Below are 25,758 nucleotides of genomic sequence, written 5' to 3' on the forward strand. Positions count from 1 at the left end.
CATTAAAAACATTATAGGCTGTTCCCAGAATGCAGTGGTTGGTACCTACCAAAAGAGGTCAGAGGAAGGACAACTGGTGAACTAGTAAAAGCGTAATGATAGCCCAAGGCTCACTGATGTGCATGGGAAGTAAAGGCTAAATATAGATCTTAAGCCAGTCGAGCATCTTTGAAACGATAAACAAGACTGATCCATTGAGGCTCCACCTCGCAACTTAAAGGACTTAAAGGATCTGCTGCTAACGTCTTGGTGTAAATGAAAGTGAAATTACAGGAATATATAATTTTCTTTATCTTGTTATCAGATCTGGCTTTATGACAGATGATTATTGGCATCATTTCATTTTTTTCCCTAAATTTTGACTTAATTTTGACTTATGTGTGGTATTACTGGAATTTTTTAGTATATTTTAATAATAAATGTGTCATTGTTTAAAAAAATGTGTTATTAAGTACATGTTAAATACATGTTACAAAAGAAGGATCAAGTAGAAAAACATAAAGGCAGCATGTTTTATTGTTTAACATGGGGACAAATATAGTGCAGTAAATGTCATTTAGCTGGTCTGTAGGTGTGGTATGATGTTTGTACAGTAGACATTTTACTATACCATTTAAAATAATGTTTTTTGGTGTATGTTGTTTGGGTATGACATGGTTTGGATTCAAGTCAATATAAATACAAACCATAAGTTACTTCTGTTTTTGTTCATATATGCTATTATAGAGCAACAGCTAGTTCACAGGGATTTATATGTCAGACATGCTACATAATCTCTCTCTCACTCATTTTCTACCGCTTATCCGAACTACCTCGGGTCACGGGGAAACTCAGGCGTCATTGGGCATTAAGGCAGGATACACCCTGGACGGAGTGCCAACCCATCGCAGGACACACACACACACTCTCATTCACACACTACGGACAATTTTCCAGAGATGCCAATCAACCTACCATGCATGTCTTTGGACCGGGGGAGGAAACCGGAGTACCCGGAGGAAACCCTCGAGGCACGGGGAGAACATGCTAACTCCACACACACAAGGCGGAGGCGGGATTCGAACCCCCAACCCTGGAGGTGTGAGGCGAACGTGCTAACCACTAAGCCACCGTGCCCCCTGCTACATAATCTAATGAACACGAAAAATCAAGCATCGCGTTAGTTCTGGCAGGCCACGTCGTCAAGCATGCATCAGCTGTTCATCAGCTGTCCACGACGCGCACCAATCCGGTTACGACATCCATATTACCCGACCATTTAAATTACCATTCATTGAGCCGCTTTCTAGCGCGTCGCTGCTGCTGCGGCTTAAACTCCCTCCTTCAACCCCAACTCCACCATGCCGGAACCTGTGTTCATCGTACCAGTTTACGTCTTAAATCTCCACATATTTTTCTCTCTCTCCCTCTCTCTCTAATTATTTAATTTTTTATTTATCCATTTATTCATTTTTTTTCATTTGCCAAAAAAAAAAAAAGAAAAACTCTATGCATGATTAATGGTTCTATTATAGGCGGGGTCTATTCTATTTTCAGTTGCTGCTCTCCCCACTCGGCCTATGCATGCGCACGGACGGGTGCGTGGATTCCTGCCTAGAACAGATCCATACCGCCAACACTATACTATACAACACTATACAACTGATATACTGTATGCATATCATCTAATAAATTCTCATTTGAAAAAATGGTCCTGACAGAAATACATTGTTGTTTAACACAAATAATTAGATAATTTTTGATTTGGCAGAGCCGGGGGACATGGTGGCTTAGTGGTTAGCACGTTCGCCTCACACCTCCAGGGTCGGGGTTCGATTCCCACCTCCACCCGCGGAGGCAAGAAGTGTATATTTGGAACAGAGTGCCAGCCAATCAAATTGAAGCATTTTTGCTGCTCTCCCAGATGCTAAATGTACGTCACGGTCAATTTTTATGAATTAAAATGTTTGTCTAGACATCGGTTCGAATCCCACTCAGTGCAACTTTAAAAAATATTCTGCACACTAATTTGTGAACTATAAACACAAATACATATATTTAACACATTTCTGAATAATATATAACGAATTCTGTAAAGTGAGACACACTACATCAAAGAAATAAGTGTAAAACATTATGTTTATTTGGCATTCTAAACACTTTAAAGGAGTAAAACACAATAGAAATAACACACGTAAGAAAAACACACGTAACATACATACGTATTAATGCAACATTAAAGACTAATTAAATTAATACACATTTAAATAAAGAGAAAATATATTTACAAAAGTTTACTGCAGGTGAAAGAAAATTTACAACACTTATTTTTATTTTCTCCTTTCTGCCACCCATCTCTGTCTTTCCATCTCATTCCATCCATTCCAACGGCACAGACATTTGTTAGTGGAACAAGGCCAGAACATGGCCAAAACAGTGACAAAATAAGAAAGGCTTTTTATTCAGACTTGGAGAGCATTTCATATCACAATTCAACAGAACTGTGCTCCAGTGCTGAGCCTGATGTGTAAAAACCTTTTCCTGGTCCCGCAGACCGTCTCAGTTTAGCAGCTGAGGATGATGATGTTGATGACAGTGGTCGTGAAGCTAGTGATAAGCACACAACACATTAACATATACAGCATATTTTTAAGACGTTTGACAAAATGAAAATCCATTTGGAACACAATCAATTCATTACATGCAATCAGTACAGAAAGAAATACTTACACCGCAACTGTAGCTTGGAGGGGGAGATGTTCAGCATCGCACTCTCTAACTCGTCGTCATCATCCATTTCTGTTGGTGAAAGACAACATTTTCAGTGTACTCGGATTTCTTAAATTATACCTCTGTATTAATTAAAGTATAGTGTGCATGTAAAACAAGCTATGATGTTATTCATACTACTGGACACAACGGCAAACAATTCCTTCACAGAAGCAAAAAATAAACAACTGATCCGTTGGCTTAGAAGCTGCGGACGGGCAGACTGCATCTGATTACGCAGGTATTGCTGCAGCTTGTACATCCGTGTCCCCGGGACACAAGTTGCCCACAATATAAAGGATGCATAACCATCAGCCCTGTTGTTCCAAATCTCCTGGCACGTACTCTTCGCATGAGCACCAAAACCAACCAGCTGGTCACCTCCGACACATAACTGAGCAGAGACTGAATTTCGTTAAAACTGCAGGCATAATTAGAAAAGGATAACAGACTGCTCTTGCTGGGTCCTTCTGATGTAAAGACCCCCATGGCCTCTTCCTGCTGAAGGTTCTTTATCAGGTAGATGGTGTAACCCATGTCATTTTCAAGAAGCCACCGGAAAGATTTCCCCTTGTACTTTCCAAACTGCAGGATGTATTCACCAAGAACTTCTCTTTTGTCAGAGGCGTCGCCTCCTCTCTGACGGACCACAGCAAGAGCATTTTGCTTGACAAGCTCCTCCTTCTTTGTCCTGAAGAGCTGGGTTATCTTTGATCACCCTGGCCTCCTCAGTCGGGTCCTGAAGGAGATATCCGAGTGGTCCCTTACGGAACACGACCTTAATGCACCCTGGGCAAAACACAGATTTTTTGTGCATGGTGACCTGTAATACAGAAAGAGTAGTAAATGTTAGATGTTAGCATGTCTGTTTAAAACAAAACCTTACAATAATCTCTATAAAACATTATACACTGTTTGTTTATAATCCCTACCCACCCTGGCCCAAACTTAACAATCATATGATTTAATTATCAGGCAACACTTAACAACTGTTCCCAGACAAGTCTTTCACACCTAGTGGTTTAACACCTAGGAGTGACTTTGACTGATGTATGGAAAAAGGCAATGGGACATAGGAGCCATCACAGACAAAGAGTTTCACACACTCATTAACATATAGAGTATAACTAACACTAAAAGCATTCAATGTGCTTGAAAGTTTTTAAAACAACTGTTCTGTAAGTCATTAAATACATAAAATCAGAAATAAAGTCATGCTCATTAATAATTTAACTAATATATCACACAATCATCAATTAAACACTCCAACAGGACACAAATAAAGTCATATAAAATTAGTGTAACACATGTAAACATATAGACACGTTCATATAGACATAAAGTAAACATATAGACATAATGGACACGTTCATTCATCGTTTAGTATGTAATTATCCTCAACAGGACAAAAATAAACTCATTTAAAATTAGTGTAATACATGTAAACATATAGACACTACAAAAAACCCCAGAAAAAAGAATAGACACGTTCATTCATCGTTTAGTATGTAATTACCCTGGAAAACTTTGATTTCAGAATTAATATGGATTTATAATTAATATTAACTTAAAATGACTACTGAATAAACCACAGCCGATGTGTCCAAGAACAATCACAAGAAAAAAAAACTGTTCGCAGAGAAGCTAATAGGAGCTTAGCATTAACTGTAAAACACAAACGAGTCATTTTAAGGTAACTTACCTGTGATCGACGGGCCGATACTGTTGAATGAAACGAACGGGAGTCGAGCAGCGCGCTTTATCTCACGGCGCATGCGCGGAAACAGCGCCACAAGAGGGTCAGCGGCCGAAAATATACCGCAGCCGTAGTGGTTTAGGACTACCATAGAAAATGAATGGGAAACGGTTTAGGGAATTTTTTTATTTCACGGCGCATGCGCAGATGGGTTAAACAGCGCCACAAAAGCGTCAGCGGCCGAAAATATACCGCAGCCGTAGTGGTTTAGCACTACCATAGAAAATGAATGGGAAACGGTTTAGGGAGTTTTAGCGCGGATGCGTGCGTGCGTGCGTCCGTGCGTGTGTGTGTGTTCTCCCCGTGCCTCGGGGGTTTCCTTCCTCCGGGTACTCCGGTTTCCTCCGGTCCAAAGACTTGGTAGGTTGATTGGTATCTCTGGTAAAATTGTCCCTAGTGTGTGTGTGCGCCCTGCGATGGGTTCACATTCCGTCCAGGGTGGATCCTGCCTTGATGCCCAATGACGCCTGAGATTTGGGGATAGATAGTGAGACGTTTTTAAATGTTGAGTCTATGAAGCCTATTATGGATTTAACAAATTGCACCATTGTGGAAACAGAATGCATCGTTGCAAAGCAATATATCTCCAGAATTAAGACAGAGGAAAGTCAACAGAAAATGACGGTTAGGAGAATTCTTTCTGAACAACACAAAGTTCTGGAAGCTATGCCCAGTGTTTTTTTCTGCGCTAAAAGTTGCGGTCACGTTCGGGGCCTCCACTGGCATGTGTGAGAACTCCTTCTCGGCACTAAAGAACGTTTTTACGGACCACAGACGAGCAATGAGCCACACTCGTAAGTCTCAACTCGTGCATCTTGCATTTGAGCGGGACTTTACGAAAATATTTCGCCATTCGTTGTAGGACCTTGTTCTTCAAAAATTTAATTCCTCCTCTCGTCGCCTGCAGCTCTTCTAAAGGTAAGAGGCCTTTTTGCTTTAGTATGTTTGGTTATATGGTGGCTAATTTGCGTTTGTTTTCGCGAGTCTTGCACTTTAGAGTCATGATAAATTATAGTTTACAGTGAGTAACACGTTTAGTATTTTATTATGTTTATTGAAGTTTAATAATAGTAATAGTATGTGAACGAGATAGGCCCCCAGTTAAACATGAGGTCTGATGCTAATGTCTAGGTGACAAACACCACAGCACACCATTCAAGGTCTTGTGGAACAAGATTAGAAGTAGAAGACTTAAACTTTTCAAGATTAATAACAATCATAATACACCCACAGAAACACAAAGCTAAGGCATTTATTATAGTCTTTTCACACTTACACAAGCCCCAAGACCACAAGTATTTTATCATGAAATCACATAAATACTGGGAGGAAAAGTATATATTTTTTCAGTTCTTTATTAAATCATTTATTATGATTTATTAAGATTTATTAAGTCATTTTTAGACCTGAAACTTAGACAGTGTTGATTTTCTATGATAGAAACACTGATAGTCAGGAAATTTTACAACAATTTAGCAGTCATAGAATGGTCCTGATGTTGTTCTCGGACGAATTATATCAATGATCTCAATACGTCTTGGATCCCAAACACAATCTTCTTCCAGATCACTTCGAACCATGCCACATTTAGGAGGACACCAAGCAGTGTCATAGCCATGATCATGCCAGGTTTTCTGCATTGGGTGACCTTGTTTATCAATTTTCTTCACTCTCCCAACATTGACTCTCACAACTATAACAACTCTCTGGTGCTCAGGTAGCTCCAAAGGGTATCTACTGGCCTTTTTAAGATCCCGACTGAGGTACACACCACGCCCTAACATGCCGTCTGCAGACTGTTTAAAGCCGGTTTTCATGATTTGTTCAGCAGCCTGACGAGAGGTACCATGATACATTCTGTACACGTTCTCATCAGTAGGCACTGAGTAGCTCTCAAGACAGGGCACTCCTGGATGCAAATCATTCTCAGCCCACATGGTGATGATGATTACAGAGGTTTATTCAGATCACTGCAACTACAAAAAAGAAAAGTCAAATGTAATTAAATTGTGGTTAAAGTCAAAGAGTAGAGAGTACAGTCGAGTACTTTATTAATCCCCAAGGGTACAATTGGTGTCAAAACAGCCACAACACTGAGAACTAAGACTTAACAATTCATATGACTTTTAAATGCACAATAAACTCACAATATACCACAAAACAATAAAGAATGAATATACATTTACATATACATAACTCTACATGTTAGAGACTTTTTTACAGATTTATTGTAGGACAAATATTACAGGACATGTGAGAAGTTGTGAAAGTGTGTGTATTAAAAAGTACAGTAGTCATTAACAAAGTCATTATGTAAAAATGAAATACAAACTTAATTCTTTGATTCTCATATAATCATCTTAAACTTAAAATTAACTTTAAGATGATTATATAAGTCTCTGTACAATGAATTACGAGCATGATACATTACTTAGTAGTTATTTATATAAAAAAGAATTACTATGAGGTCGCTTTAAAATAAGCAACAAAAATTCTGTGAAAATCACCACCAGCTCACCACTTACCTTAGAAATGACACAACTAGTCTGACTGAGCAGTTTCTTAGTGTGGGTTAATAAAGGAAGTCTACAGAGGGTGTGTCGTTTCATTCTGATCTTTGCACAGAATGATTCACTAAAATATTCCTGACAATCCTGTTCATGATAAATAACATTTTAATGGCAGGCGAATCTTTATAAAAATTTTGAAAAGTTTATATGTTTTAAAGTAAAACAATATATTTAAACCTTACACAAAAAAATGCTTTTTTATCATTGCTTCATCATCAAGTAAAGAAGGTTAAATTGTTAAATAATTTTTGACCAAAATGCCAGATATTGAACCTCATTCAGTGTAATTGAACCTTGAGCTTTCTTTCAAAATATAAACAAGATACGTTTGGCCAAAGCTTCTATGATAATGATAAATTTCTTTCTTTCACTTTCATTTCTTTATCTTGTGGCTTGCAGGTGTGTGTGTTTTGTTTGTTTTGTATTATATTATTAATACTTAACCAATATAATAATAATACAGAAACAACATTGTTACACTGTACAAGAAAAATCTTACCTCTGTAACAGGACCCTTCATTTGGCAGAGTATGTTCTGACTTCGGGTTTATAAAGAAATACGTAGGAGGTGTGTCTTTGTAGTGAATGCAATAGGTATTTATTCAAAACAGTAAAACAAAGACAAATAACAATGGATTAATGGTTAAACTAAAACAAAAACAGACTGTACACACTGCAACAGAAATAATGTAAATAATACTCAGTATGTTTCATCTACACATCTGTGTAGATATTAAGTTAGCAAAATAAATTGAATGGGACTATATTTAGTATAAAACATTTAAAAGTAAAAATGGACCACAGCATAGTACATAGGAACATAAGCATGGTCTTAGGAGAAAAACAATCAACAAACTCTCTTCTTTCACACCAACCTTGGCAAATCATTTCTTACTTTGTGACCAGGGGTATTGTCATGCTGCAGCATGTTTGGTCTAGGCCCTTTAAATCCAGTGAAGGGAAATCTTAATGATACAACATACAATAATATTATAGACAATTATGTGTTTCTTTGTAGCAACAGTTTTGGAGAAATCTCGCCTATTGGTGTAACAGTGAGGTTTTCATACACTTTTTGGCTATATGGTGTATGTAATTATGAAAAGTCATGAGAAGTGTTTTAAAACATCTGCTGGCAGTATATGGTGTTTAACTCTGCTGAGGTTTGTTAGCATTCAGTTTTTTTGGAAAGTCTAGATGGAACAGAAATGTGCATCCATGTACAAAAACAATGAGGTCCAAGACTCATTAGTTCAAACAGGGTCTTTGCCATGAGGTCTAAGACTCATTCATTTGAATAGGATCTTGTACTACACTGTGTCAAATAAAAACATACTGTAAGTTTGGATAGGATAGACTCATCATGAAGAGTCATAAAGAGATAAGATGATTGAATAAGTAAAGGAGTAAAGGAGATTTGTCCCTGATTCATTTGCACTTTCATTTCTATAGCTCATGTCTTTGTAGGGTTGCTATACGTCAATTTTACTTTTATTTGCATTTTCTGCTCTGTTGAATAAGACTTTGTGTACTCACAAAAACATTATTTACATAGACCAGCATTAGTAATGCATGTGTTGGCTGAAGGTCAGCTGCTGGATATGAAACTACTTCTCTAACACAAATACTCTAACACAATCACTTCTCAATGACAATATATTACTGTTAGGATAATGTTTTCTGTAGGATTACTGTTTGCCAAGGGCAGGATGGATCAGGAATGTATTTTTCTAAGCACTAGGAGAGAGAGCTTTCATACACACATGCACATGCACACGCACACACACACACACCCACACACACACATACACACACACAAACACACACAGTTGAAGCATAATCACAGGAAGCTATAATACAGGAATACTCACATAATGTTAAAGGAAAAAGGGAGAAAGGGAAAGTAAAGATAAAGGAGCAGTCATGAGTCCACGTTCCAAAGTCCTGGTAAGGAAGACAAGAAAATAAAACTTGAATAGCAGGAGACACTGACAATGTCTTTACAGGTCACAGAGTATGACCATGAATTACAAATCATAATATAATGGTCTGTTAGAATGAGATGTCTATTTTAGGCTGACAGTTACTATACAGTATATGGACTAATGGACTTTAGTCCATGTTACAAAAGAAGGATCAAGTAGAAAAACATAAAGGCAGCATGTTTTATTGTTTAACATGGGGACAAATATAGTGCAGTAAATGTCATTTAGCTGGTCTGTAGGTGTGGTATGATGTTTGTACAGTAGACATTTTACTATACCATTTAAAATAATTTTTTTTGGTGTATGTTGTTTGGGTATGACATGGTTTGGATTCAAGTCAATAAATACAAACCATAAGTTACTTCTGTTTTTGTTCATATATGTTATTATAGAGCAACAGCTAGTTCACAGGGATTTATATGTCAGACATGCTACATAATCTCTCTCTCACTCATTTTCTACCGCTTATCCGAACTACCTCGGGTCACGGGGAATCTCAGGCGTCATCGGGCATCAAGGCAGGATACACCCTGGACGGAGTGCCAACCCATCACAGGGCACACACACTCTCATTCACTCACGCAATCACACACTACGGACAATTTTCCAGAGATGCCAATCAACCTACCATGCATGTCTTTGGACCGGGGGAGGAAACCGGAGTACCCGGAAGAAACCCTCGAGGCACGGGGAGAACATGCAAACTCCACACACAAGGCGGAAGCGGGAATGCATGCAGGTCTTGTATTATGACTGTATCACTGGGTTAGGTTGTGTTGTAAATCATACTCTCTCTCCCTCTCCCTCTCTCTCTTGCTCTCTCTATCTCTCTGTCTCTAATTTCAGACAACCATGATTTGCTGAAAGTAAGACAACGCCTAATCATACCCATCTGGTGGACTGTTTCAAAAATCATTGGCATGTTCTACGACAGGAACTGAACACAATAAACAAAGATCATATTACACACATTCACCAATCTAAAAAAACCCCACATATTTCCCTTTTGATCTGAAGAGCTCTGACTGCTTAAATAATAAGCAAAAGCTTCACTTTACACGTTATTTATGCTTCATAGTCAACCAGCTTTCTTATTTCTGATCATACAGTCTGAGATTACATGAATCTTACTGTTACACATATTCTGATCTGTTATAACATAAAATTCACTGAATGTACAGTTTGTATCAAATAACACTGATTATCTCACAACCTGTAAAGAACTGGGATATATTAAGTAGTAAGTGAACAGAGTAATAAAAAAACTGATGTGATGGAAGCACGAAAAGTGGCCAAGGATCTTAGTGACTTTGACAAGGGCCAAATTTATAATGATAGCCCAAGGCTCACTGACGTGCATGGGAAATAAAAGCTAAACTGTTTGTTCCAATCCAGCAGAAGAGCTACTGTAGCACAAATAGCTGAAGAATTGAATTCAGATCTTAAGCCAGTCGAGCATCTTTGGAATGTGTCGGATTAACAAGTCTGATCCATTGAGGCTCCACCTCGCAACTTACAGGACTTAAAGGATCTGCTGCTAACGTCTTGGTGTAAATGAAAGTGAAATTACAGGAATATATAATTGTCTTTTTCTTGTTATCAGATCTGGCATTTTTTTCCCCTTAATTTTGACTTATGTGTGGTGTACTGTAATTTTTTTATTATATTTTGATAATAAATGTGTCATTGTTTAAAAAAATTGTTATGAAGTACAACAATCAAGGGCTACTAAAATATGTTCTTTAAAAAATAACAAATGTTTAAAATTCAAAAAGTAATAAAAATTGAAGATGCTTTCAGTTCTTTATAAACTACAGACATTTTGACCTGGAATTCTGACAGTTTTGATTTTATCTTTTTTGTTTGTTTGTTTTTACAACAAATTAGCAGTCATAGAATGGTCCTGATGTTGTTCTCGCACGAATTATATCAATGATCTTAATAAGTCTTGGATCCCTGGATGTTCTTCCAGACCACTTCGAACCATGCCACATCCAGGAGGACACCAAGCTGTGTCGTAGCCATGATCATGCCAGGTTTTCTGCAGTGGGTGACCTTGTTTATCAATTTTCTTCACTTTCCCAACATTGACTCTCACTCTTATAACAACTCTCTGGTGCTCAGGTAGCTCCAAAGGGTATCTACTGGCCTTATTAAGATCCCGACTGAGGTACACACCACGCCCTAACATGCTGCTTGCAGACTGTTTAAAGCCGGTTTTCATGATTTGTTCAGCAGACTGTGGAGAGGTACCATGATACATTCCATACACTTTCCCATCAGTAGGCTCTGAGTAGCTCTGGAGACAGGGCACTCCTGGATGCAAATCATTCTCAGCCAACATGGTGATGATGATTACAGAGGTTTATTCAGATCACTGCAACTACAGAAAAGAAAAGTCAAATGTAATTAAATTGTGGTTAAAGTCAAAGAGTAGAGAGTACAGTCGAGTACTTTATTAATCCCCAAGGGTACAATTGGTGTCAAAACAGCCACAACACTGAGAACTAAGACTTAACAATTCATATGACTTTAACCCTCCTATTGTCCTCCTATACAAATTAGGAGCACTGAGTCAACTTGACCTTGTCTGATTTGACTGCTTATAAAAAATGAAGTATATATGATAGCCTTTTTTTTTCACCTTTTTAGTCAAACTTGTTCCCAACATATTAACATATATTTTGTAAAAAAATATATATGGTATAATAAACCTTATTTATATACAAAAATAAAAGAAATTTTGAATTATTTTCAATATAGAGGCACAAAAGTTGCTGCACAATTAAAGGCTGATATATTTCAAGGGCAGGAGATTGTTTTGAAACCATTTTGACCATTTTTAATGTCAGCAAATAATAAAACCTGGTTTTTCCAGGCCAAATTGACTTGAATGCTTATAAATCAAAAATTCTACAATTATCACCATTTTGTGTGTAATATCTATCTTACACTTGTAATATGTATTTTGCCAACCTGACGTCATCTGATCAACCAACAACAGGCTACACACACACTCAAAAACATGCCATAATTTCCTGTGAATAAAACTTCGTTTACCTCCTTATGTTTTTTTTATTATACTTAATTTATGAACGATAAACCTTATGAAATTTTGCCATGTTTTGAGTAAAATAAGAAGAAATTATTAAATATTATTTTGGAAAACCACTGACTGATAAATATCAAACATAAATTGTCAAACAGCATATCTCCAGGCCAAAGCTGACCGATGCAACTAAATTCATAAATAAGAGAGAGGAAACAAATTTGATTTGAATATGAAAACACAACGTGTGTGTGTCTGTGTGTGTGTGTCTGGGTGTGTGTGTGTGTGTGTGTGTGTGTGTGTGTGTGTCTGTGTGTGTGTGTGTAAAGATTGTTGGTAGAAGAAGAAGACAAGAGCAGATATTGTCCCCAGCTGGACAGATGCATATAACAAGTGTGAAATATTACAAATGATTGTTTTTGTTTTTTTGGAGGCCCAATGAATTGCAATGCCCAATGCTTGTGTGTGTGTATGTGTGTGTGTGTGTGTGTGTGTGTCTGTGTGTGACTGTGTGTGAGTGTGTAAAGCTTGTTGGTAGATCAGATTTTGCCCCCAGCTGGACAAATGCATCTAACAAGTGTGAAATATTTACAAATGAGTAGCTTTTGTTTTTTCTGGAGGCCTAATGAATTGCTATGCCCAGTGCTTGTGTGTGTGTGTGTGTGTGTGTGTGTGTGTGTGTAGCATCATTTCAGTAGATCATATTTTGCCCTCTGCTAGGCAAAGGTATGTGTAGCTTTTTTTTTCTGGAGGCCTAATGAAATGCAATGCCCAATATGTGTGTGTGTTTTTGTGTGTGCATGTGTGTTTTTGTGTGTGTATGAGTGTGTGTGTGTGTGTGTGTGTGTGTGTGTGTGTGTGAAATGTTTACAAATGTGTAGCTTTTGTTTTGTCTGGAGGACAATTGAATTGCAATGCCCAATGCTTTGAACAGTGTTTGACTGTGTGTGTGTGTGTGTGTGTGTGTGTGTGTGTGTGTGTGTGTGTGTGTGTGTGTGTGTGGCATCATTTCGGTAGATCATATTTTGCCCTCTGCTAGGCAAAGGCATATCAAAAGTGTAAAATATTTACAAATGTTTCTTTTTTTTTTCTTTTCTGGAGGCCTAATGAAATGGAATGCCCAATTTGTGTGTGTTGGTGTGTGTGTGTGTGTGTGTGTGTGTGTGTGTGTGTGTGTGTGTGTGTGTGTGTGTGCATGTGTGTGTGTGTGGGGTGTGAGTGTGTGTTTTGGGTGCGTGTGTTAGTGGACATTTTATGTTGCATTTTTGTGTCTGTATGTATGTTCATTGCACTGAAAAGGGCAAAAGTGTGACCTATTGCACCACTAAATGTGGCCGGGTCAACATGACCCAAGCTGTTCCAAAAACGCAAAGTATTTATTTTACGAACACATAGTTCAACGAAAATAGACAAAATTAATTTGGCTTGCAAAGTTCATAATTTGGAACAATCCTGGTAAATTTCAGGCAAATATGTGGAAGAAAACCCAAGTTATGACACATTCAAATCTTCCATCTGGGTCAAAAAGACCCGGGGAAAATAGGAAGGTTAAAATGCACAATAAACTCCCAATATAACACATTTACATATACATAACTCTACATGTTAGTTACAGCATGAGACTTTTGTACAGATTTATTGTAGGACAAATATTAGAGGCTGCTTAGTTAAAGCTGTACGTCACACAAGTGTGGACATGTGAGCAGTTGTGAAAGTGTGTATAAAAAAGTACAGTAGTCATTAACAAAGTCATTATGTAAAAATAAAATACAAACTTGATGCATGATGAATGTCTAGAGGTTAAAGTATCGTAGTTAAGTAAGTTTAAGATGATTATATAAGTCTCTGTACAATAAATTACAAGCATGATACATTATTTAGTTGTTATTTATATAAAAATATGAGGTTGCTTTAACAAAAATATGTAAACATTTGCTCACCACTTACCTTGGAAATGACAACTAATCTGACTGAGCAGTTTCTTAGTGTGGGTTACTAATGGAAGCCTACAGAGGGTGTGTCGTTTCACACAAAATGATTCGATAAAATATAACATTTGAATGGCAGGTGGAGCTTTATAAAAAATTTGAACAGTTTACGTGTTTAAAGAAAAACAATATAATTTAAACATTACACACATACAAAACAACCCAGAAAAAAATTATCCTCAAGTAATAAAAGGTAAATTGTTAAATTTTTTGACCCTGAATGACAGATATTGAACCTCATTCAGTGTAACTGATCCTCAAGCTTAATTTAAAAATAAAAGGCAGGAAACACAGACAACGTAGAGTATGATCATGAATTACAAATCATAATATAATGATCTGATAGAATGAGAGGTCTATTTTAAGCTGACAATTACTATATGGATTTTAATACTAATGTTACAAAAGATGTTACAAAAGATGGATCAAGTAGAAAAACATAAAGGTAGCATGTTTAATTGTTTAACATGGTGACAAATAAAGTGCAGTAAAACTCATTTACATTGTAAAATTTATTTATATAGTAAAAACAATTGAGCATGTGAGGTCTTGAGGAACTGATAGTTTCTTTATCAATCAGCCTGAATTTCAACTTTCAAAACTAGCAGTGACTTGTGAGGTTTTGGCTTTGTGGTGATCACTCAATTCCTTTCGCGAATATTGCGCTGTGCTTGTTTGGCCCTCTGTGCTACCCTTCTGGTGACGTAGTCCAAAACAAAAGGCGGGCACTTATTTCCAGGGATTTCAGAACAGCGTAACAGATATTGCGTCATCGGGTAGGCGTGGCCTATTTCATAATCTAACCCTAACCCTAACCATAACCGTAGTTTTTGGTTGTTTATTTGTTTTCTAAAATAAATCTATATTTTTGACTGTTTTGTCCTTCGTAGTATGCTCTTTTTTTTTTTTTTTTTGGAAAGAGGGCGTTTTTCCAAGACCTCCGGAAACACGCCCACTTTACGTCGTGGTAACGAAACCCCTGGAATTTAGTGAACGCCAAAACAAAATGTCTGCCTCCAAGGGCGCAATAAGCGCAAGTACTACTATTTCAAAAGCGGAGTATTTAAAGCGCTATTTATCAAACAGTGAAGATGGCAAGAAGTCAAAAGAGAAGAAAGTTAAGAAAAAACGTCCTAAACCCGCCGGGAGAGGGTAAATATAAATGGAATTGTCTATATCACTGGCTGTAGCTGCACAAAGTTAGCTTAGCATGTGGATATTTACAATAACAGTGTGTTTGCAGGTGGCCGAACTAAACAGACGTAACATTTAAAATGGTTTGATAGAGTGTTAAACTTTGCAGGATGAAAATTGTTGATGATGACATTGACTGGAGGGAACTGGCTATGAACCATGAGAAGGAGAACAAGGATGAAGATGAGGAGGAGGAGGCACCTGTGGTAACTACCATTTAAATATGAAGGCGGTTCAGCTACTGGTTGTTCTGCTCTTGCACAGTTTTGGCGGGTTTTACAATACTATACATTTAGTTTTGATTGTGTATATTTATGCCACAATACAGTTACACTGACCCCGTCTAAATAGCTCAAAGCTCAAGAATAGAATACAGTATACAGACTACTGTAAAATAAATCCATCAAAATGTCCAGGTCAAATACAGTAGCAGCCTGGAGCATGACCTGAAATCACTTAATGAGAAAGATCTGAAATACATGGGAGTGTAGTGAAATAGAGCCTTGTGTTTTAGATTAAAAATGATTCCTGTTCTGAGTTTTTCCTCGTTTTTCCTTATCGTCTGATGTCAATTTATAGAACTAAAACAAATAAAAAAATTTAGACACACTGATTTTACTTGCTATGCTATAAAAAATAAGCTTGTGCTGTGAATTGCATTTATTTTGATTCTTTGTTACTTCAGATAGCAGAAATAATAGACGAGCGTCCGGACGAAGTCAAGCAACTTGAAATCTTCAGAACTAACAAGTGGAAAGTGCTTGGAGGTGAGATATTAAAGATTTAACTTATTGTCATATTTGTACCATTGTATAAAGATAGTTCTCAATTCTGCACTTATACAAAAATAATCAGCACTACAGCACACCATGTATTTGATTATTTTCCTAAAATATTGTGATTCAAAGCTTTAAATCTTTACTTCTACAAAAGTATGTGTATTTTGTCTTTTTTTCCCATGTCAAAGCCACAAATGACGAATCTCAAGAAATCCTGCATTCAGAAACAAGGTAATTGATTTTGTTTGTTTTAAATAGATAACTTTATACTATCAGCAATGAATGTAAAGATTTAATGTTCTGTATCTCACACTTATTCAAGCTCAGAGATCAAAGGGAATAGAAGCACTCGACATGATTCTCCTGATAGTTCTCCAGGAAGGGGAACACGCCATGACTCTCCTGATCTCTCTCCTAAGAGGAAATCTCGTCATGACTCTCCTGATCTCTCTCCTAAGAGGAAATCTCGTCATGACTCTCCTGATCTTTCCCCCAAAAGGAAATCTCGTCATGACTCTCCTGATCTTTCCCCCAAAAGGAAATCTCGTCATGACTCTCCTGATCTCCCAGCTAAGAGGAAATCTCGCCAGGATTCTCCACACCTTTCACCTCCCAGACACAGAACCAATGCCAAATCCAGATGGCATGACCCCTCATCACCTTCTTCTCCACGTAAAACACAAAAACACCATCATAAAGGTACAGAAATGAGGAGATTTCTCATCCACACATCTCACCCTCATGATTTGTGCTTAATAAACATATAGAATATGCTCTGTCTATTTTACAGATTCTCCACAGAGAGCAAAGTCAAAATCATCTTCAGGTGGTCGTGTCCCAGACTCAGACCTGTCCCCAGCACGAAGAGGCCCTAACACCAGACGGGACTCTGACTCTGATCTGTCTCCCCCAAGGAAAAGGGCACAGGGAGGCAGGGGGTCAGATTCTGACCTCTCTCCTCCCAGGAAGAGGCCACAGCATAAGCGTGAATCAGACTCAGATCTCTCTCCTCCTCGTCGCGCTCGCGTTCCTGCTGCACAGAACGAGCCTCAGATGTTATCCGGTGGAGCTGCTGGTCTGGTGTCTTCTGAAACACTACGGAAAGAGCAGGAGGAAATGCGCAGGAGGGAAAAACACAACCGCCCGCTTGAAGAGGAGTCCCGTAACGCAGCGACTGTTTTTAGAGATAAAACAGGAAAGAAGCGTGACCTTGAGACTGAGCGTGCCGAACAGAGCAGGAAAGCGGGGGAGAAGGCAGAGAAAGATGAGAAATATGCACAGTGGGGCAAAGGACTGGTTCAGAGGCAGTTGCAGGAGCAGAATGTGGCTGATGCACTCAGAGAGGCTCAGAAGCCGCTGGCACGTCACATTGATGATGAAGACCTGGACAAGATGCTGAGGGAGCAGGAGAGAGATGGAGACCCGATGGCTGCACTTCTGCGGAAGAAGAAGGAGAAGAATGCAAAAACCACAGGCCTCAAAGGTTAGAGCAGTAAAACCCACAGACACTAATAAAGCCTTCATTAATGAAGTAACAGCTTGGTCGAACCCTTTTTCCGCTCTCTGAGATGCTCCAAGTGCATGTACATAAGCAGCTAAATCTCTCTGTATGCTTATCCTAACAGCGGTAAAATCATCTCCCACTGAAAGCCAGCAGCATCCTGAATCATTTTATATCAGACCCTTGTTATTTCTGCTAAACTGGTGGTCCTCAGTTTCAGTCGTGAAGGTCCAGGACCGAAAAAATCCACACAGTTCTAAAGTAGCTGAAAGCCTAGAACTTGTGTAAAACTTGTGTAGAACTTGTTCCTCACTGCTGGTCAGGAGCTATTGCCTCAATTTAGTCATTTAGACTTTGTTTCATGTTCACTACAGTATTTAAATTTTAATAATTATGTATAATGTTCTAACTATATTAATGTTATTAATTGCTAAAATACTGATCTGTTTTTTTGTTTGTTTATTAATTTATTTTTTTAAATGTAGATCAACCTCGTTATCGGGGTCCACCTCCACCCCCAAATCGCTTCAACATCATGCCGGGATATCGCTGGGACGGAGTAGACAGGTACATCTCTTTTTTTTTTTTAATTTGTTGTTGTTGACAATTGATGATGTCAGGAATAAAACACGTATTATAATTTTCTATTTATTAAAGAATTACTTGTAGTCAGATTCTAGAATACGGCACTATGGTATAATGTAGTTGTACATATGAAGGAAACAACATTGTGAATATTCTGGTCTATCCAACAATACATAGGCCTGAGGCACATTTTTCTTTTCTTTTTATTTTTCTTTTTAAAAAAACATTTCATTTCGTGATTTTTAGGTCTAACGGATTTGAGCAGAAGCGCTTCAGCAGAATAGCAGAAAAAAAAGCTGTGCAAGAGGAAGCGTACAAATGGAGTGTGGAGGACATGTAAACACTTATCTGGACACGTGTGTAAGTGCGTGCGTGTGTGTAAGTGCGTCCGTGTGTGTGCGTGCGTGCATAAAGTGCGTGTGTTTGTACATGTTTCTCTAATTCAACGGCATGGACCAGGTTGTATAAATGGACCTCCTTAAATGATGAAAACGTCATTAACTATCAACCACGGCGATTGACCAAAACACACAGTACATATTGTGAGTTTTAAGGACTTCTGCAGTTGTATATGTGTATCTGTTTTACTTTGTGAGGTTTATTAAATGTTGTTTTCGTAACATCTTATGTCTCATGATTTTAACAGATGGTTGGTGTACTTAACATCCTTGGTGTTTGCTGAAGGATCTTTTTCTTGGAAATATAATAGAGACTAACTAATTAAGCACAAGAGGGTGCTCTTCACCAAATGTTGTACTGTTGTGACCTGTTGCGTTAGATATTTTAGGAGTCTGTGACCACACAATTGTTCACCCCAGGTGTAGCCGACCAACCAAGACATGAAGAGTACACATGCACACCATCATAATTACACAAGCATCACATGTAGATCTTCAGAGATAAGGTAACACATACACATGCTTATGTGATTTTAAGACATATGTGACTTAACATACTTCATAAACATTAATAAAACATAGTTATTTATGTGACAGACATTTGAAGTCACAATTTTCTTCAGCACACTTTGGTGGCTTTTTTACCATCGGGGCTCCTCTTCCTCCAAAAGCTTCTATCAGAAACGTAGAATAGAGATATTTACACTTCTAAATATGTACCATCTGTTTGGGGTGAATAATGATTGCTTACAACGCATTATGAATTTGTGCTTATGAATTTGATTAAAACTTAAGCTTCTTCATAACTTCAAACATTAGCATATGAATCAAATGTTGAATAATTCTTTTGAACAAGTGGACAACTGTGTAAGTTGGTTTTTCGCCCGATCATGCCTTCGAACAGTGTGCTAGATCTGATAGTGACTTAGGTAAAGCAGCAGTAGTGAGTGGTCCAAATCTTTCTTCAGTCCATGGTTCTGATAGACAGACTGGACGTTGTCAGATCAGCTGAGAGAAGAAGAACATCATGTCAAGCTTATATCATAAATAGACAAAAAAACAAAACATCACAGAATACACATACTATTTTTGCAGTGGGTGGCTGCTCTTTTAGTGACAGTTGCTCCTTCATTATAACCGGAAGAGGACGAGAGTGAAGAGAGATGTCCCATCCTGGGTAGGTCTGCATTTGGACTGTCTTGAAGTCAGCCCTACAAGAAGGCATTTTATTGCATTATTATTTTTAGATCATCAAAGTATAAAACATACATGATACATAACAGTTAAATGGGAATGGGTTCCTAAATACGATCCTATCCAGCATATGAGATGTTTATGATAGTTTCTTGCCTCAGTGCTGGGTTGATAGCAAGGTTATCAGGACGGGGCAGCGCTTGAAGTCTCCTCCCGTAAATGCACTGCGGTCGGACGAAGCTCTGCTGGTAGTGTGTTTGGTAGTGTGCTTGTGGAGTCCTTTCACGTCTAACTGAACTTTTTCTCATCAACGAATCACAGTGTAAAGCCTGAGCTGGAAAAGCCTCTTGGTTGGTTGTTATGTAGCTTTGATCTCCTGCAGTAGTGTTTAATTCAGTAGTGTGTTAGTTATTTTGGCCAGCCAGAAGTGTATTAATGCACTTGGGCCTCATCTAGCAATTTTATGCTAAGGTCATCTCTTTGTACTTATGCATGTGGGTAAATAAAAGAGGAAAAGCTTATTTAAATAAATTGGCATACACAAAACTCCATCAAAGGCAATATACACACAGAAATCCACTACTTCACCATTTAAAGTTGGTGTCGCCTAGAATTAGATTGACACTACCTCTTCCTCCTGTTATTAGAGTACCATTACTTTTGCCTTAATTGTACAGTATATCTAGTTTTATTTCATTAGTTCAAGTATTTCTTTTAGAAATACTTTCTGTACAAATAATTAATACCAAATCTGAGTTTCAAAACATTTTTGAATAACTTGTGCGTGAAATGAATTAGCAGTTAAAACTAGACAGCATAGTCCATATATAAAATGACAGTAACTTGTCACCGGTTACACTTATTGTTGACGTTCACATAGGTGAGTCCATAGCTGGACCAAATTTCTTTTTCTACATAACAGCCTACAGATAAATTTGTTCACATCCAACTTGATAAATAAGGCCTATTACTCATATAGGAATCAGCCTCACCCTCTAGAGTCAGACTACACTTTAGCATCTTCTTTGGTTCAGTCCTGGCATAAGGTTTGGGACCAAAAGCTATTTCTGATGTTGTTACCATCTTCTCATGCTTATCTGGATAGAGCAATAAACCTGACAGAGAAATAAGACATTCAGAATGAGTTGATTTTAGTTTATTTTATATTAATGCCACAAATTACAGTGAATGTTCTCTATACTAGTTTTTCTTTCAACAACAACTGACTATGTGAAGAATTAATATAGCTAACATTAAATGTACAGCTATCAGCTAAGACCTTCTGTCTTGAATTTAGTACTGATTGTAGTAATGGAAGTCTATTTCACCTATAATCATTTCTCTTTATACATCCCAGAGCTTCAATAATTTCTTCAAAGTGAATTATTTTGAGACAAATTGTTATTATTTTGAGAAATATTATTCGTTGCTAACAAACAAGGAAAGCTAATCATGCAGCATTTTTGGCTAATTTGTACACAAATAGGTTCATAAATTAGCAACAAAAGCATTAAAAAACATTACCTATATAAATGAAACTTTATTATTATCTGTGTATACTATTACACATCCTATAAAACCCTTACACACCAAAGAAAGAAAGATGTATAGGATGTTCTTTTGGCTAGGACTGTTTCTAACACTGTCTTTGGACTGAAGAGTTAACTGCCATTAAGTGTGAGACACTACAAGAATTTTTTAGTTTGAGGTGAGTGTGTGTTTATTTAGTTAAGCAATCTACATGATGGCTCTGATGATTGTTAGCCAAATTCAGCTAAATGTAGCTCTGGGTCAAAAAAACTACAGAAATTCAAACTCGTCTTGGTTAATAATAAATTTTATCATTTATTACAATTTTTGTTTTGCATTTTTAGCATTTTACCTGCGACAGGAGGAAGCTCCCCCACCTGAGGGAACGCTTGCAAGGGCTTTATTCTTTGATCGTTCATAAGATGCATCAATCCAAATCGCAAATCATGGCCATGGGGAGGAAGTGGGCATAACTTTCTAAGTGGTCTTTTCTGCATTGTCATTACTTTTTCTGCATTAAAGAGATAAAACTGTATGTTAGTAGAAATTAACCATTTACTGTACAGCATGCTGTTTGTAGTAATTAGGTTGCCATGTTGCATCCTGAACCACTCTCTAAATGCCATATAGAGCACAGTATGACTGTTAGTCATTTTGGTGTGTAGCTAAAATACTCAGTAAACAGCAATGTCTGGATACTTCACTACACAGCATTATTTGTAGTGCAGTCACTGTATATCAACTTTCACACCTTAGAAGCACAGAGATTAACTTGAAATTGTCTTTAATGGTAGATGGTTGATTTAAAGTGGATTTTAAAGTGGTGGATATTGCAGCATGAGTGGTGCTGCTGTTACATGAATGCTACTTGTTCTGAATCCCAACACCTGTTACGTTACATACTGTACATCACCCATAGCATGTACATATGACAATCAATACCATGTGGCTATGTTGAACATAACTAACTCGCCATACATAACATAAGCTCACCATACATAGACTAGCCATTCAGGGATCTTGGTAACCATAACATGGGTCTGGGTGTTAAATTAGAGGTTTTAATGGTTTTCCCATCCAAAAATATCACTTTAATACCGAAAACAACTATATTTTTACATGTTAAGATATAATTTGAAGCTAATTGCCTTACTGCTGTGAAATAAACCCTAAGTTTCTGTAACGTTGGCTCAAGATAATAGCATAAATGTTGAGTAAAACTTTTTTACTTCTTCTATATATAAAGCTGTGTATAAAACAGTTTATATAGTGAATTTAGACCCGGCTTTGTTAATACCTAAGAAAATAATGCTGTATATGTCTGAAAACTGATCAGTAGTCCTGTGTTACTTTTAACAAACTTTTTCTGTTTATTAATGCAAATAAATGCTCACCTTCAGTGCGGTTGATTTGTAATTCTATGAGATTCACGCTGTTCTAGTAGCCTTCAGCAGCTCAGTTTTTCTTACATTCTCACAACAGGCTTGATAGAAATCTTCTGTAAGCCTTAGTTGATGGTGGTTGCCATGGTTGGTCTATTCTTTTCAAAAGCCTTTTGAGTGAGTGAATTAGCTAAAGGACAATGAGACCCACAGCAGGGTGTGAATGACTCCAAGTTACTAACTGTATTCGAGTTTTATTTTAGTGTGAATTTAATGTTCGTTATGACACGCACAGTCACTTAGACACGCTAAGAGGTAATACATGTAACACTGCATAGTAATAATAATAATAATAATAATAATAATATACCATAAACTATAATTACAGCAGAATTGCAAGTTCATTATAAATCTCTCATTTCAATTATAGTAAGCATTGTCATATTTCTTTTACAGATTTTTGTTGCTTTTTAATTGTTATTTAAGATAATTCCAACATCTGCTACTAGACATTAATCTGTGAAGGTAGCAAAACTGGTGTGTGTAAAATTTTCTGTTTAGATATCAGACCCACATGTGTCAAACCCAAATGTCTTCAGTGTATACTAAAAACAAAATAATTGCTTTGGTTTTCCAAATGTTTTATACCTAGTTTTCAGAATGTGCAAGATGCACAAATTTTGATGTGCAATAAATTGTCATCAGTGTGGCTAGCAGGACTAAAGAAAGATAAAAAAAAACATTTGCACCACATTTTTAATTTTAATTTCATTTACTAATTGTGCATCCCATTTGTGTCAGCATGTGATTATAACCTGCCTAGGAGTTCAAGAACATTTCAGCCTACAGAGTTTTAGTTCTGTTTATTGCAACTTTATTTTTGTTTCCATTAAATGGTCAGTCATGTGATTATACAGGTATGTTTGCAACAGTTCTGTTCCATTTGTTCATTACAAAACGTAACATTAGATACTGGAAAGTATTGGGAAAAAAGCAAAAAGAACCCAGAAATTATCAGTGAATTGTTTTATGTAAGATTAATTAGCTGAGATAATAAAATTCTGAATATTTATGAAGGGAATAGCAGGAAGCCAGTGAACGTGCTATCAGTATCTGTACTGATGATCTGACTCAATTTCGTGCACACATACACACCAACAGTGTCCGCTAGCTTCAGGTCCAGGACCACAGACCCAGAAGTCAGCAGCACTCCTTGAGAAAAATCACATAAATTCAACACCACTTTATCCATCTTCTTTATACACAAGCAAGCAGTCTGCAATGCAGACACATGGTACACGAAGTAATAAAAACCTGGTTGTGTGGCTGTGAAAAGACCATTGTTTAGACTAATACCAGCTTTCTCAGGAGACACTGGCTCATCAAATTCAACGATTCTATTTTGCGATATAGATGTTCTGGAACTTCTTCTTTTATTAGAGAAAAAAATGGGATTAACATCTGAGGTCAATTGAAAAGGTCCCTTTGGACCCTTTGGTCCCTTTGGTCCTGGTGGACCAGGTTCCCCTACACCCCCCTTGAGGCCAGGTCTACCGGGGCGTCCAGGAACACCCAGTTCACCCTTGGCTCCCTTTACCGGATATGTATCATCACCTGCATGGAAATAGATATCATAGAGAGTTACTTTTCTTGAGCTGAGACAGTTTTCTGTTTAGCTAAAGCACAACAGCTATCAGGAGAAAGTAGCTGTATTATTATGCAATAATTAAATATTCACACTCAAACATACATACTATATATAGTACTGTATAACTCTTTGAAATTTCTTAAACGGCATGATAAATTATTACTTTGTTTAAGTTTAAGATATAAAGAGACTATACTGTCTTCAAACACTGTTTTAAAGTTTAACAAAAAAAATATATCTTGTTTAATTAAAATCTTTTTACCAGGATCTCCTTGTTTCCCCTTTGGTCCATTATTTCCATTTATACCAGGAGTTCCTGGGATGCCAGGCACACCAGGGAAACCAGTGTGGCCATCACATTTGTCTGAGACAGATGGGGTCACAACCCATAGCAAAACGCTGACAGGTAGAAGCGCGTACACCGACAAGGATACCTGCAATTTAAAAAACTACTACTATTATTACTACTATTACTACTACTACTACTACTACTACTACTACTACTACTACTACTACTACTAATAATAATAATAATAATAATAATAATAATAAATAACAAAATAATTTTTATAACAATCAAATTTTGCTAACAAACCTTCAGGTATTAAAACATTTTTGTATATATATCTCAATTACACAGCATGAAGATGAAATTTTCTTACCATTGTTTCAAGAAATGTTTGCAAGTGCTTGAAAAATCAGCGACAGCCTCAAGTGTGAGAGATAAATCACACCCATTTCCCACCTGAAGGCATACCAGTTTTCTTTCCTCTTTCAAATGCAGAACATCAGCATTGCACAACATCGAAGAGGAAGTAGTGAAATGCATGTTCAGCAATGTATCAATCCTAGATTGAGTAACATCGAAAAATAGATTTAATTTAATATTTTTTTGCTTGCATTAGCAGATTACAGACATGTGGACTAAAAGGAACATCTTGTGCAAAAAACATTACAAGATTTGCAAGATTTTAGATCCCTTGTGTTGTTTTAGTATTAAATGATAATTTGTAATTAATGCTAATTAAATGCTAATGCCATTAGCTAATATTATGTAATTTTTATCAAGATATATTTGCATTAATTATAGCAGAAAAAGGTTGTTAAGAAAAAGGCTTTTTTTCCCAATAGGTCTTTGCATAGTAAGAGCTATGAGAGAACATAGCTCTGTATGTTCTGCATAGAACCTTGAAAGATTTCTCCATAGGAACAAATGAACATTTAAATCTTTTAGATCTTTTTGATCTTTTTTATTTTTTATTTGTTTTATTATTATTATTATTATTATTATTATTATTATTATTATTATTATTTTATTTATTTTTATTATTATTATTATTTTTTTTTAACATTAGTGTTTATTGGTGCCTTTTACAACATCCAAGAAAATATTTACTGTTCTACATGAAAGAAAGGGTTCTTCAAGGGTTCATTTAAGGTTTGTTTAATAG

The 25,758-nt window shown here is 37.0% G+C and overlaps 4 protein-coding genes across 5 annotated transcripts in view; 1 reads left to right on the forward strand and 3 right to left on the reverse strand.

The window, feature by feature from the left end:
* gig2e (grass carp reovirus (GCRV)-induced gene 2e) overlaps window positions 1-11,418 on the reverse strand; it is a 21,025-nt gene extending 9,607 nt beyond the window's left edge. Inside the window, 3 exon segments of the mRNA XM_060891589.1 lie at window positions 6,002-6,464; window positions 10,981-11,019; window positions 11,022-11,418. Coding sequence (XP_060747572.1) covers window positions 6,002-6,464; window positions 10,981-11,019; window positions 11,022-11,403 — 884 coding nt within the window. The 5' untranslated portion in view covers window positions 11,404-11,418.
* Window positions 11,419-15,043: 3,625 nt separating this feature from the next.
* On the forward strand, window positions 15,044-18,777 carry bud13 (BUD13 homolog). The gene is made up of 8 exons (XM_060891284.1): window positions 15,044-15,248; window positions 15,400-15,496; window positions 15,976-16,057; window positions 16,258-16,300; window positions 16,392-16,768; window positions 16,860-17,552; window positions 18,056-18,137; window positions 18,402-18,777. Exons 1-8 carry the CDS (start codon window positions 15,103-15,105, stop codon window positions 18,493-18,495), a joined length of 1,614 nt encoding a protein of 537 aa, XP_060747267.1. The 5' UTR covers window positions 15,044-15,102; the 3' UTR covers window positions 18,496-18,777.
* A 658-nt stretch (window positions 18,778-19,435) lies between these two features.
* Window positions 19,436-22,923, reverse strand: si:dkeyp-69c1.9 (uncharacterized). Its single transcript, XM_060891573.1, has 5 exons — window positions 22,672-22,923; window positions 21,630-21,788; window positions 20,740-20,862; window positions 19,638-20,123; window positions 19,436-19,561 (listed from the first exon to the last, which is right to left on the reverse strand). Exons 2-4 carry the CDS (start codon window positions 21,778-21,780, stop codon window positions 19,867-19,869), a joined length of 531 nt encoding a protein of 176 aa, XP_060747556.1. The 5' UTR covers window positions 21,781-21,788; window positions 22,672-22,923; the 3' UTR covers window positions 19,436-19,561; window positions 19,638-19,866.
* Window positions 22,924-23,505: 582 nt separating this feature from the next.
* On the reverse strand, window positions 23,506-25,101 carry c1qb (complement component 1, q subcomponent, B chain). 2 transcript variants are annotated; one of them, XM_060891379.1, is made up of 3 exons: window positions 24,970-25,101; window positions 24,570-24,741; window positions 23,506-24,273 (listed from the first exon to the last, which is right to left on the reverse strand). In XM_060891379.1, exons 1-3 carry the CDS (start codon window positions 24,970-24,972, stop codon window positions 23,729-23,731), a joined length of 720 nt encoding a protein of 239 aa, XP_060747362.1. In that variant the 5' UTR covers window positions 24,973-25,101; the 3' UTR covers window positions 23,506-23,728. The 2 variants fall into 2 exon arrangements, with proteins under 2 accessions (XP_060747362.1, XP_060747361.1); XM_060891378.1 differs by having other exon boundaries at window positions 24,570-24,756; window positions 24,970-25,033.
* Between the last annotated feature and the right edge of the window lie 657 nt (window positions 25,102-25,758).

The sequence above is a fragment of the Tachysurus vachellii genome, chromosome 17 (genome assembly GCF_030014155.1).
Source record: "Tachysurus vachellii isolate PV-2020 chromosome 17, HZAU_Pvac_v1, whole genome shotgun sequence".
In the NCBI taxonomy this organism is placed as follows: Eukaryota; Metazoa; Chordata; class Actinopteri; order Siluriformes; family Bagridae; genus Tachysurus; species Tachysurus vachellii.

Bases quoted from the DNA above. Each gene is read 5' to 3' on its own strand.
- c1qb (XM_060891378.1), bottom strand. The intron at 24,274-24,569 runs GTAAAAAGATTT...ATTTCCATGCAG, and splicing joins GGGGAAACAAGGAGATCCTG to GTGATGATACATATCCGGTA.
- si:dkeyp-69c1.9 (XM_060891573.1), bottom strand. From the start codon at position 21,780: ATGACAATGCAGAAAAGACCACTTAGAAAGTTATGCCCACTTCCTCCC. The intron at 20,863-21,629 runs GTAAAATGCTAA...TTTCTCTGTCAG, and splicing joins GGAGCTTCCTCCTGTCGCAG to GTTTATTGCTCTATCCAGAT. The intron at 20,124-20,739 runs GTGAGGCTGATT...ACACTACTGCAG, and splicing joins GTGTAGTCTGACTCTAGAGG to GAGATCAAAGCTACATAACA.
- bud13 (XM_060891284.1), top strand. From the start codon at position 15,103: ATGTCTGCCTCCAAGGGCGCAATAAGCGCAAGTACTACTATTTCAAAA. The intron at 16,301-16,391 runs GTAATTGATTTT...CACTTATTCAAG, and splicing joins ATCCTGCATTCAGAAACAAG to CTCAGAGATCAAAGGGAATA. The intron at 16,769-16,859 runs GTACAGAAATGA...TCTATTTTACAG, and splicing joins ACAAAAACACCATCATAAAG to ATTCTCCACAGAGAGCAAAG.